This window comes from Musca autumnalis, unplaced genomic scaffold, assembly GCF_047663935.1.
Source record: "Musca autumnalis isolate F117 unplaced genomic scaffold, ASM4766393v1 scaffold_1, whole genome shotgun sequence".
Lineage (NCBI taxonomy): Eukaryota > Metazoa > Arthropoda > Insecta > Diptera > Muscidae > Musca > Musca autumnalis.
The window spans coordinates 297,165,987-297,177,899 of record NW_027411644.1 but is presented as its reverse complement, the minus strand read 5'-3'; the positions used below and the strand labels follow the sequence as shown (position 1 = coordinate 297,177,899).

Below are 11,913 nucleotides of genomic sequence, written 5' to 3'. Positions count from 1 at the left end.
AGTTGTAAAATTATGAATGAAAATCATCGATTTCTTTTTGTTTTCCTTTTACATATTTAAATATTTTGTACATATTTTGTTTTTGTTCATGATCTTGATGAAGTAGGGTAATACTGTTTCTCTTTCTCATATAACTTTTTTCTCAGTGTGGTTCTGTGTGTACAGTCCCTCGGCAAGAAATAATGGAAAAGGAAAAATCATGATGAAAATATTAACAAAGAGTGAAAGAAAAAACGTGGTTGGCTGTCAAAAATAAAAACAATATTGACATTTCATTTGTTGCCGTAGTTTTTTAAACGTTGTGTCTCTTGGAAATATATTAAAAAATAAATTAAATTCTGTATTTTTTACACAAATTGGCTTAAATTTATTAAAACACATATACCATGAAGCGTTTAAGTGATGAAAGAGCAAAAATTCTCTTTGAAAAACTATCAAAATAGTATGTTTTTTATCTGACAATATTCGCTCTTGTAGATTGTTAATACATCGTGGTGTTTGTTTTTTTTTCTATTTGCAGCATTGGAACCAATGTTAAACAACTGATTGATCGTCCAGATGGAACCTATTGTTTCCGTGAACACTTGGATCGTGTCTATTATGTTTCGGAGAAAATATTGAAACTTTCGGAATGTTTTGGTCACAAAAAGCTTATCTCTGTTGGTACATGCTTTGGTAAATTCTCCAAGACGAATAAATTGAAATTCCACATTACTGCCTTGTATTATTTGGCCCCCTATGCCCAATATAAAGTGTGGGTGAAACAATCATTTGAACAACAATTTTTATACGGCAATCATATACCAAAATCTGGATTGGGACGTATCACAGAAAATGCCGGTCAATATCAAGGTGTCATAGTTTATAATATGAATGATTTGCCATTGGGTTTTGGTGTATTGGCAAGATCAACGATGGATTGTAAGACAGCAGACCCCCTGACGACAGTGTGTTTCCATCAATCCGATATTGGTGAATATATTCGTTCCGAGGATACTTTGTTTTAGGTGAAAAGAAATTACTAATTTAGGTTGTATTTTTTTAATATGAGAAACGAGAAAGAATAAAATAAAGTAAGTTTAAGCTATAAACGATGAATTTTTATGCATAGGTACTAAAAAAATGCACTCTTCGGGCCATTATTATATGTTTGTTTACTATTGGATGGATTTGAAAAATCATTAAAAAATGATTAAAAGTATAGTTTTCACATGATGCCAAGGAAGATGCCCTCCTTATAATTTAATGATAATTTTTAAGTTAGCAGGAACGCTATAAATCATTGTAGAACGTAACCGAGAACTAGAAATATGCCTCATTGAAATAATGGTTTTAGATCCCAAGTATATTTGGACGTTTCTGACAATTTGGCGTTTAATTGGCCCAGTCCTTCTTTTCGGCTGACTAGAACGAATCGATTGTTCCTAAGAGTGCAGTCTATGGACATCTAGCGGATCGCTTTGATTATTATTCCTGTTGTACTACCAATTGCGACGATTCAGTTTTTCGGGGACAAGTCCATACATACTTCCTGAGATAAAGGCACAAAAGCTATAAAAAAAACCCGAAGCCTCCGATTTGATGGAAACTTTGGACATCGTAAAATGTCTTCAAAACATACATTTAGTTCCAAGAAGGTCTATATCGAAAAATACCTAGTTTCTGCCTCACATTAGTTTACAAATTTAGTTTATGTAGTTTGAGGTCTGTTCGATGATCGTTTTGAAAATCTTACTCCTTGAGGTACTATTTACAGCGATATAATATTTTTCGCGAGCAAGTCCATGCTTTCTGAGATAATGGTCCGGAAGCTTAAAAAACCCATGACGGCACCTACTAAAATGACTGATGAGGACGATAACTTGCGAGGGTACATAAAGTTCAAAGTTCTGGTTCCTCCCACCATACTTACTGACATAACGGAACAACCGCTATAAAAATTGCCGCCACCGATTTGACGGAAACTCTGCACCTCTAAATGACTTCCAAACATACATCAAGTTCCAAGAAGGTCCTCGAATAACAACTTCGAGCACCTCCTTCGCATTAGTTTACAATTTTCTCGAGGATAGTTTTAAAAATCTCACCGAAGGTTCTCCTTGTCGGGTTTGCGTTCGACCTGTTGTTTTTTGTTTGTATTTTCAAGGACCATATCTCGCGAAGTATGGACTTCCCTCACATAAAGAATATATTTTTGAGTTCAGGACAATCACCCCTATCTGTAGTAAAAATGTCACTTGATCCCAAAATTTTCTTATAAATACAGTCGAAATTATAATCATCCCTAGGGCTTAAAATTGCATTCACTGAAAGAAATAAATAAATCGCTTATAACGTCGTATCGGTTATAACGACGACATCCAAAAGTCCAAAATCTCTGGGGCCCTTTATAGCCCTATCGCTTATAACGACATATCGGTTATAGCGACCAATTCCGTCGGTCCCTTGACCGACGTTATAAGTGATTTCGACTGTATTAATATTTTCCGAATATCTTGATGATATGTATACCACAGATAGCCTTTGCGGTCCTCAGTATAACGATATACATTTTGTCTTCCACAAGTCCATATTTCCCGAAATATAGGCCTTTAAACTTCTGAAAATACCAATCATTTCCCATATTTTTAACGCCGACCATTGTAAACCTTTAAAATAAAAATTAAAAGTTTAAGGGGGTGGCCGGCCTTCGGTCTGTAATCAAGTTACAATCAAGACCTCCTGAGCTTTACAATGATACCCATATTGTTCAGCTGTAAAAATATAAGAGAAGTATAGAGTTGTGCAAGACAAAATTTATATCGTTACATTCTGGACCCCAAGGGCTATATGTGGTATATATATCAACCTAATCCGAGACCGGGTCCTAAACTATACTTATGCTTGGTTTATATTTATGAAATCCACTCGATTTCAACTTTCAATTCCGGAACAAACTTCCTTTAAATGCACCTGGCGGAAAAAATATAGCCCATTCTATTCTGATTCCAACGATGTATAATTTTTTCCCCTCAATTTTCAAATTTTTCCCTAAATAGCCGGCCTTTGGCCGGCGATTTAAGACTTTCTCCTATGGACAGGTGCAATCCTCGGGAACGGGAACAAAATTTTCCTCTAAATTTTACATTTTTTCCAAATAACCGGCCTTCGGCCGGGTATTTAAGACCTTCTCCTATGGACAGGTGCAAATCTCGGGAACGGGAACAAAGTTTTCTCCTCAATTTTCAATTTTTTCCCTAAATAGCCGGCCTTCGGCCGGGGATTTAAGACTTTCTCCTATGGACAGGTGCAAATCTCGGGAACGGGACAAAGTTTTCTCCTCAATTTTCAATTTTTTCCCTAAATAGCCGGCCTTCGGCCGGGGATTTATGACTATCTCCTATGGACAGGTGCAAATCTCGGGAACGGGAACAAAATTTTCTCCTAAATTTTCAATTTTCTCCTATGGACAGATGCAAATTTCGGAAACAAAAGTTCTTTTAAATTTATCTCGGGTAGTATGGACTTCCCCATATACATATATTATTTACTGTTATGTTCGGAGAGACAAGACTTACCTGTAATAACAAAATTTAGCACTAATTGAGTTTAATAAATGCGTTTTAACAAAATTTTAACACGAATTGAGTTTAATAAATGTCTCTAACTTAAGTCCAACTTGGGGTTTTGGTGGAACTTTCGAGGCGTATACATTTCCGGGACAAAAGTTATACACCGTTGGAATCAGAATAGAAAGGACTACCTATGGTGCAAATATGGTCTTCCTACCTTAGGTGCTTCTAAAGGAAATTTAAGCCTCAATTCCTTTGAGTATACGTCAAATAAAAATATACTGTTATGCCGACGACGTACAGTGAGTGTCGAAAATATTCGGTTTTCAATTTCACCAATAATAACACCTCTGTATTTTAGAAGCCCATGCCCAATATCCAAAAAACCAAATACCTAAAAAAATCTTGGTCCTGTGGCAATTAAAAAGTGTAGGTAACATGGATCCATGGCAACCCTATAAGCGAGAATAACGAAGAAAACGTTGTTAACCCTGTTTTCTATGCGTCAACAATATTCGGTTTTTGTAACTTTTGTTAAATATTTTGCCAAAAAACCTGCCATTATCGAACTTTTTCTGCAATATTAGTATACATTTTAATGGTAATGTGCAAAAGTCACGAAAATATAGAAATAATCGATTTCGTGAAACACATAAGCTAGCCAAAACCAAGATCTGGGAGGGAAGGTAGAGGAATCTCCTGAAAAATTACGGCTAAACCGCCCTTAATTTTTTTGAAATTGGTCACTGAGTCCTCAATAACTTTCAGAAGATAGAAAATATGCACTTACTTTCCAAAAAAATCATAAGGATAAAGCCGTTCATGGCCTTGTAACACACCATAAGTCATTGATAAATACATGTTTCCTGGAAGCTACTTCGTACTTTTTGTGTTGGAGTACACAGAAAGGTCGGAAACTTGGTGATATACTGTTTTTCCTGCTTAGGCATTCAAAACTAACTTCATTTCACAAAGTTTCTGATGTACATCAAATTTTGAAGGTACATCAAGGCGAAATTTGAACTAGATTTTTGGTTACGTAAATAAGCCGATGGTTTGTGATGTGTTACAAGGCCATGAACGGCTTTATCCTTATGATTTTTTTGGAAAGTAAGTGCATATTTTCTATCTTCTGAAAGTTATTGAGGACTCAGTGACCAATTTCAAAAAAATTAAGGGCGGTTTAGCCGTAATTTTTCAGGAGATTCCTCTACCTTCCCTCCCAGATCTTGGTTTTAGCTAGCTTATGTGTTTCACGAAATCGATTATTTCTATATTTTCGTGACTTTTGCACATTATTTCAACTATATTTGACTAAATATTCAAAAATAAGCAAGATTTCCTTTTATTTCTGTTGTTTTTATAATGAAATATGACCAGTTTTCCCATTTCTGGGATAGCGTTTTTCCTTAGCCCTAAATTTTAATAATTTGCTATAAAATATAATAGTTTTGCACACAGGAATAAAGATTCTGTTCGCAATTATTAAAATGTATACTAAAGTGGGGTTCAGACGATCAGTTTTGACTGACAGCTTTGCTCAAATAATCGGTTGCTTGCCAGTGTGGTCGTTCATTTTTGTCAGTCATCAGGCAACCACAAAATTTTTTGTGGATGTTGGACAGTCAGCTGTTGGTTGTTTGTTTGTTTGACCGTGTGAACGAAACAACGTCAGTCAAGGAATAAATTAGCAGAGTAAATATCAAATAAAAGTTAAAAAAGTCGTGTGTTTTTATTAATTTGATTGATTATTTTTGCAAAAAAGAGATAAAAATAGCATAGAGAAAATAAAACAAAAGCATATGGAGAACTACTAAATGTTATGAAGAAATACAAGAAGGATTGTTCTATTGACGACGTCAAGAAGAAAATAAACGTAATCCGCTCATCGTACAGAAGGAAATTGAAAAAAATAAAGCAATCTGAATCTACTGGAGCTGGAGTGGACAGCGTTTGGCTCAGAATCTCGAATTTCTTTTAAAATATTCACATGTGAATATTGTTTTCGGGAGGCTATCCATTCTTTTACCCATTTCCTTCTTCTTGTCACTTTATTTTCTTCCTCTAAAAGCGAAATAATCAAAAATGCACATCCAATCTTTTTGTCATCCATATTTATTAATAAAAGTTGTTATTTATATGATTTTATAGCTATGTGAACACAGTAATTTTTCAACTTGACTGTTGGTTTGTCATCCAACTTGAATGACTGTTTGGCCGCTACGAACAGCACAACAAAACTGAAGCAATCGATATTTGACCAAAAGCTGTCAGTCAAAACTGATCGTCTGAACCCCACTTAATATTGCAGAAAAAGTTCGATAATGGCAGGATTTTGGCAAAATATTTAACAAAAGTTACAAAAACCGAATATTTTTGACGCATAGAAAACAGGGTTAACAACGTTTTCTTCGTTATTCTCGCTTATAGGGTTGCCATGGATTCATGTTACCTACACTTTTTAATTGCCACAGGACCAACATTTTTTTAGGTATTTGGTTTTTTGGATATTGGGCATGGGCTTCTAAAATACTGAGGTGTTATTATTGGTGAAATTGAAAACCGAATATTTTCGACACTCACTGTATGTATATTTGTTCAGGAAAATGCGACTTACAATGAGACCTTATACCCCGTTTATATATAACCGGATTTAACAAACCGGCTGGGTTTTAAATGTCAATTCCATTGCTTATATTTCAAACAAATCCTCTCAAAGAAGGTTATCCCTGCAAAAAGCTCTAATATAAACAGCGTATTATAGTATGGTTACATTAGAGTTTTGCCGGGTTAACCCACTTCATGGGGATTTATTTGACGTTTGCGCTATAGAATTGACATTTGAAACCCAAACCCACTAGGTTAATCTAGTTAAGTCTAACCAGGGAATTAATTGATTGTTCGTAACTCCATTTTGATCGAAAATTGCCTATCTCCTCTACAATTGCGACATCTGTTTATTCAAGAAATAAAATACCTCGATTTATAGATCTCTCCGATTCATTTGTTATCGATGCAAAGTGAATATTTTTCTTCTTCTTTTAACTTCAATACTGCTTTGTTGTGTTATTCTTATCACATTGTTGTTGTTTGTCTGTCTTATTTTTAGTTAATTTTTTGCGGATTTTGTTTTCGTACGAATTAAAATCATACAAAATATAAAGCTATTCTGGAGGTGTAGCCATGGAGCTACATTGGACTCAGGTTACTTTATTCGTCTATCTTTTGCTGGGACTTTCAACAAGTGAAGGTGGGTGGATAGATGGTTTACTCATTGGAAATACGGCTTTGACGTAGCGCAACCAAAGGAGTATATATTGGACCAATATTTTATATCCCATTTATAAAACAATCTATTAGCTTGAAATCAATCTTTATTTCCACATCTCAGTTGGAAAAAGTGACTCATAAAGACAAGCCTTTGTTTGTTTTGTTTACTTGCCTTATTGACCTTTTCTAATCGATATCCGTATCATATGTTTTTGTTGTTGCAATTTTCTTGGCACTCAAATCTAGTTTCCGGCAAAAGGCTTCATGAGAAAATTTACGAGTCATTCTTTGGAGGCTCTTGTTTCCGTCGTCTTAACGGTACCCACCAAACTGGATGTTCCTGTAAGTAAAAAATGTGCAATGTAACATGAATAAGTCTATAATCGTCCTTATCGTTATTTTACAGCTGCTGAATCAGGCTCTGTAGGAGCTTTACACTATGTGGACGATAATAATCAGCTAGAATTCCTTCTTACTTCACCACCGGCTCCACCGTATGCTGCCATTCTAAAATCAGACTTCTTTACACGACAAACTATGTTGCGTTTGAAAAATGAAGGTGGACGTAACATAACCGCAGTTATTGTCTTAAATGCCTTCAATAATAACTCTACTAAAGAAACTATAAGTTTCTCACATGAACTCCAATGTCCCAATCAATTTAGTGGCATTTTAAAAGCCAACAGCCAAGAGACTGCAACCTGTTCGGCCTCACATCCCGAGGAAACCTGGAATCCTTGGGGTTCAGGATTGTTACATGAAGACTTCCCCTTTCCCATTATTATAATACCAGACAATGAAACTGTGGTTCGTCTCATTGAGTGCTTTAAGCAATTCAATAGTTTCGATTATGAAAATCAGCATCTACGTAGTCTCTGTGCGGTGGAAATTAAAAGTTTTATGAGCGCTGCTGTTAGCACGGAAGTGTGTTGGAGACGTTCAAATTTCATAAATAATTTAGCTCAGACCAGATATTGTGACCCCTTGGAGGGTAAAAATATCTATGCTACTCTATTTCCGCGTAAAATTGTTGAGGTACAAGAAGATGATGATAAGAGAGCTGCACAAATTGATCGTAATGAGAAATTTATAATGGTGACGACACGCATGGATACAACGGGAATGTTTGAAGGTGTTTACGGTAAGTGAGATTTTTTTTATTATATTTTGATTAGTTCAGGCTTTTAAACCTCAGTAATGTTGGCGACATTTCCTGAGTATTTCAGCCTTGAAAAACTTCTCCACAAGTGGTGTCTTAAGACACGCCGTTCGGACTCGGCGATAAACAGTAGGTCCCATATCATTGAGCTAAATATGAATCGGGGTGCACTCATTGATATGAGAGAAGTCTCCCTTGTCCCGTATGGGATGTTGTGGAACAATGTTTGTTTTTTTTTGTTTTGTTTCAGGCTTTTAAACTACTTATGAAGAAAATTGATTCAAGATTTGAACAAATGCAACTACTATATATGGGAAATGGGTAATTGGTAAATACTCATTAAATGGGTAAATTGGGTACAAATGTGAAAATATCCAGAAATTTACCCAATATTTGGGTATAAACTATGTAAACAAAATTCTTCCAATTAGTTTTGCAATCGCGGTGCTTTTTGAATATGGGTCAAGTTAAAATATGACCAATTTTGATACATGTTTTGGTAAATCCTCTCATATATTGTGACAGCTTAATTTTTGTTATGTATATGACGGTTTTTCGAGCGGTTGGTTAAAGTCTTCCTTGCGAAAAAATTTATGCTGGACCGAGATTCAAATTTGTTCATATATCCGATGGCTTAACTCTCAATTTTCGTTGATGATCTTGCGATTTGGGTCCTCTTCAACAAAACCATAATTTGTACAGTGTTTATTTAACTTGCTTGCTTTATTTAACTTGTCTGTTAAATTCAAATTTTATAACTCCAAAATGCTTTGTGTTTCATCAACTAGCTTTTCTAAGTTGACTACTTCCTTACTTTCATTAAGATGCCTTAATAAACGGATTCTGATGTCACTGTCTTGTGATGATTTAAGACCAAGTATGAAAATTAAACACTTGAACTGGTCTGTAGTTAAGCCATCCAGTTTAAAAAGTTCGCGCTGAAGATAGACACGACTGGCGTATTCTTTAAAATCTTCATTTTCCATCTTTGTGATTTGGAGACACTTATAACGTAGACTTACTTGTGTTTCTGTTCGGCCAAATAGTCTTGTAAGATGCTTGATTGTGTCTGCCAATGAAAGTTCTCATTCATGAATGTGATTGGACATTTTTCTCCACAAAAGTCCTACTTTGTCTGCATCGTCCAGTGCACTTGCTTCCCTTTCGAAGATGTGTTTGAACCGATTGTACCACGATTCAAATAATAAACCACTGTCCGGCTCATAGTGAAAATCCGTCATGGAATTAGCTAAAGATTCCATGAGGTGGGCTTTTGCCACTGATGATTCACCTGGAATTGATGATGAAACTGTGTTTGCACCTTCTTGTCCAGCGATAATTTGTGTGAGTTTGTTGAGCAAATCCTGTTGTTTCGCAAGTATTTGTAAAATATTCGCTTGTTCCGACATGTATAGATTGTTCTAGTGTCTGTGGTTTTCAGCCGTTACAATTTTGTTAGAGACGCTGCCGTTGTATGTCTGTATGTGTGAGCTGCAAAAATGATGAAATTCCAACGTTGTAGTGGTGTGTGTGTTGAGCTGAAAAAATTTATGTATATGTGAGACTGCAAACTGTTGTTTGTGTGAGTGTTGATCGCTGAAGATTTCTTGAAAATTCTTGTTAGAATATTCCTGATGAACTTGCGCCTGTGCGTTTTGATGTTTTCCTTGAAAATCTTCATGCCACAACTTTTATTGTGTGCGATGTCTTGATGTTATTACGCAGCCTTGTTGAAAGTTCTGATGAAATTGTGAAATTCCTTTTGTTACTGTTTGAGCGGTTTTTGATTCACAATCCTCGTCGCCAAATTGTTAGCGAGAATGATACATACAGTGAGTGTCAAAAATATTCGGTTTTAAATTTCACCAATAATAACACCTCAGTATTTTAGAAGCCCATACCGAATATTCAAAAAACCAAATACTTAAAAAAATGTTGATCCTGTGGCAATTAAAAAATGTAGGTAACATGGATCCGTGGCAACCCTATAAGCGAGAATAACAAAGAAAATGTTGTTAACCCTGTTTTCTATGCGTCAAAAATATTCGGTTTTTGTAACTTTTGTTAAATATTTTGACAAAAAACCGGTCAATATCGAGCTTTTTCTGCAATATTAGTATAAATTTCAATAATTGCGAACAGAATCTTTGTTCCTGTGTGCAACAATATCAGATTTCATAGCAAATTATCAAAATTTAGGGCTAAGGAAAAACGCTATCCTAGAAAAGAGAAAACTGTTTGTATTTTATTATAAAAACGGCAGAAATAAAGGGAATTTTTGCTTATTTTTGAATAATCAGTCGAATATAGTTGAAATAATGTGCAAAAGTTACGAAAATACAGAAATAATCGATTTCGTGAAGCACATAAGCCAGCCAAACCAAGGACTGGGAGTTAGGGTAGAGGAATCTCCTGAAAAATTACGGCTAAGCCACCCTTAATTTTCTTGCAATTAGTCAACGAGCCCTAAATGACTTTCAGAAGACAGAAAATATGCACTTACTTTCCACAAAAATCGTAATGATAAAGCCTTTCATGGCCTTGTAACACATCATAAGTCATTGATAAACACATGCCTCTTAGAAGCTCCTTCGTACTTTTTTTGTTGGAGTATACAGAAAGGCCGGAAACTTGGTGGTATACTGATTTCCCTGCTTAGACATTCAAAACTAACTCCTTTTCACCAATTTTCTGATGTACATGAAGTTTTGAAGGCACATCAAGGCGAAATTTTTACAACATTATTGATTATGTAAGTAAGCCGATGGTGGGTGATCTGTTACAAGGCCATGAAAGGCTTTATCCTTACGATTTTTTTGGAATGTAAGTGCATATTTTCTATCTTCTGAAAGTCATTTAGGGCTCGGTGACTAATTTCAAGAAAATTAAAGGTGGTTTAGCTGTAATTTTTCAGGAGATTCCTCTACCTTCCCTCCCAGTCCTTGGTTTGGTTGGCTTATGTGTTTCACGAAATCTATTATTTCTGTATTTTCGTGACTTTTGCACATTATTTCAACTATATTCGACTAATTATTCAAAAATTAGCAAAAATTCCCTTCATTTCTGCCGTTTTTATAATAAAATATAAACAGTTTTCTCTTTTCTAGGATAGCGTTTTTCCTTAGCCCTAAATTTTGATAATTTGCTAAGAAATCTGATATTTTTGCACACAGGAACAAAGATTCTGTTCGCAATTATTGAAATTTATACTAATATTGCAGAAAAAGTTCGATATTGACCGGTTTTTTGTCAAAATATTTAACAAAAGTTACAAAAACCGAATATTTTTGACGCATAGAAAACAGGGTTAACAACATTTTCTTTGTTATTCTCGCTTATAGGGTTGCCACGGATCCATGTTACCTACATTTTTTAATTGCCACAGGACCAACATTTTTTTAAGTATTTGGTTTTTTGAATATTCGGTATGGGCTTCTAAAATACTGAGGTGTTATTATTGGTGAAATTTAAAACCGAATATTTTTGACACTCACTGTACATATTTGTTCCAAAATCCTCGTCGCCAAATTGTTAGCGAGAATGATACATATTTGGGCTTAACTCTAGTTTAGTAAAAACTCTCTGATTTTTTTGAGATTTTTACCAGAGGTAGATATTGTTACGCTGATCACGGAAATGTATAATTTTCTTGGGGGACGGACCCGGTTACCCGGTTATTGGATCCGAAAGTCCGGGTACAAAACCCGGGTTGGACTCGGCTCTACTGAACCGGATGCTACAAAATGGGTATCATTGGAAAGCTTATGGAAATACCTATCCAACAAGTGGACATATGATATCTCTGGATCCAGAGAAGGTATTACAACATATAGCACCATTTTGGAAAGGTTAAAGTGCGACCTATAATCTGACATACATTAAGCGGGCTCCCATAATGGACCCATTTTCGACTTTTTGAGGGTTTTATGGAAA

General features: G+C 35.3%; 2 protein-coding genes and 1 long non-coding RNA gene across 3 annotated transcripts in view; 2 read left to right on the top strand and 1 right to left on the bottom strand.

Moving 5' to 3' along the window:
* Positions 1-264: 264 nt before the first annotated feature.
* LOC141391369 (60S ribosome subunit biogenesis protein NIP7 homolog) lies at positions 265-1,091 on the top strand. Its single transcript, XM_073964275.1, has 2 exons — positions 265-442; positions 521-1,091. Exons 1-2 carry the CDS (start codon positions 387-389, stop codon positions 1,005-1,007), a joined length of 543 nt encoding a protein of 180 aa, XP_073820376.1. The 5' UTR covers positions 265-386; the 3' UTR covers positions 1,008-1,091.
* A 5,456-nt stretch (positions 1,092-6,547) lies between these two features.
* The window catches only part of Nct (Nicastrin), a 50,021-nt gene continuing 44,655 nt past the window's right edge, over positions 6,548-11,913 (top strand). Inside the window, exons 1-3 of the mRNA XM_073961839.1 lie at positions 6,548-6,801; positions 7,068-7,163; positions 7,228-7,962. Coding sequence (XP_073817940.1) covers positions 6,735-6,801; positions 7,068-7,163; positions 7,228-7,962 — 898 coding nt within the window. The 5' untranslated portion in view covers positions 6,548-6,734. The remainder of the gene's footprint in view (positions 6,802-7,067; positions 7,164-7,227; positions 7,963-11,913) is intronic.
* Positions 6,912-7,356, bottom strand: LOC141389783 (uncharacterized). Its single transcript, XR_012409175.1, has 2 exons — positions 7,226-7,356; positions 6,912-7,161 (listed from the first exon to the last, which is right to left on the bottom strand). It is a non-coding gene; the product is annotated as an uncharacterized lncRNA (long non-coding RNA).

Coding starts and splice junctions, on each gene's coding strand:
- LOC141391369 (XM_073964275.1), top strand. CDS start 387: ATGAAGCGTTTAAGTGATGAAAGAGCAAAAATTCTCTTTGAAAAACTA. Junction 443..520: donor TTTGAAAAACTATCAAAATA/GTATGTTTTTTA, acceptor TTCTATTTGCAG/CATTGGAACCAATGTTAAAC.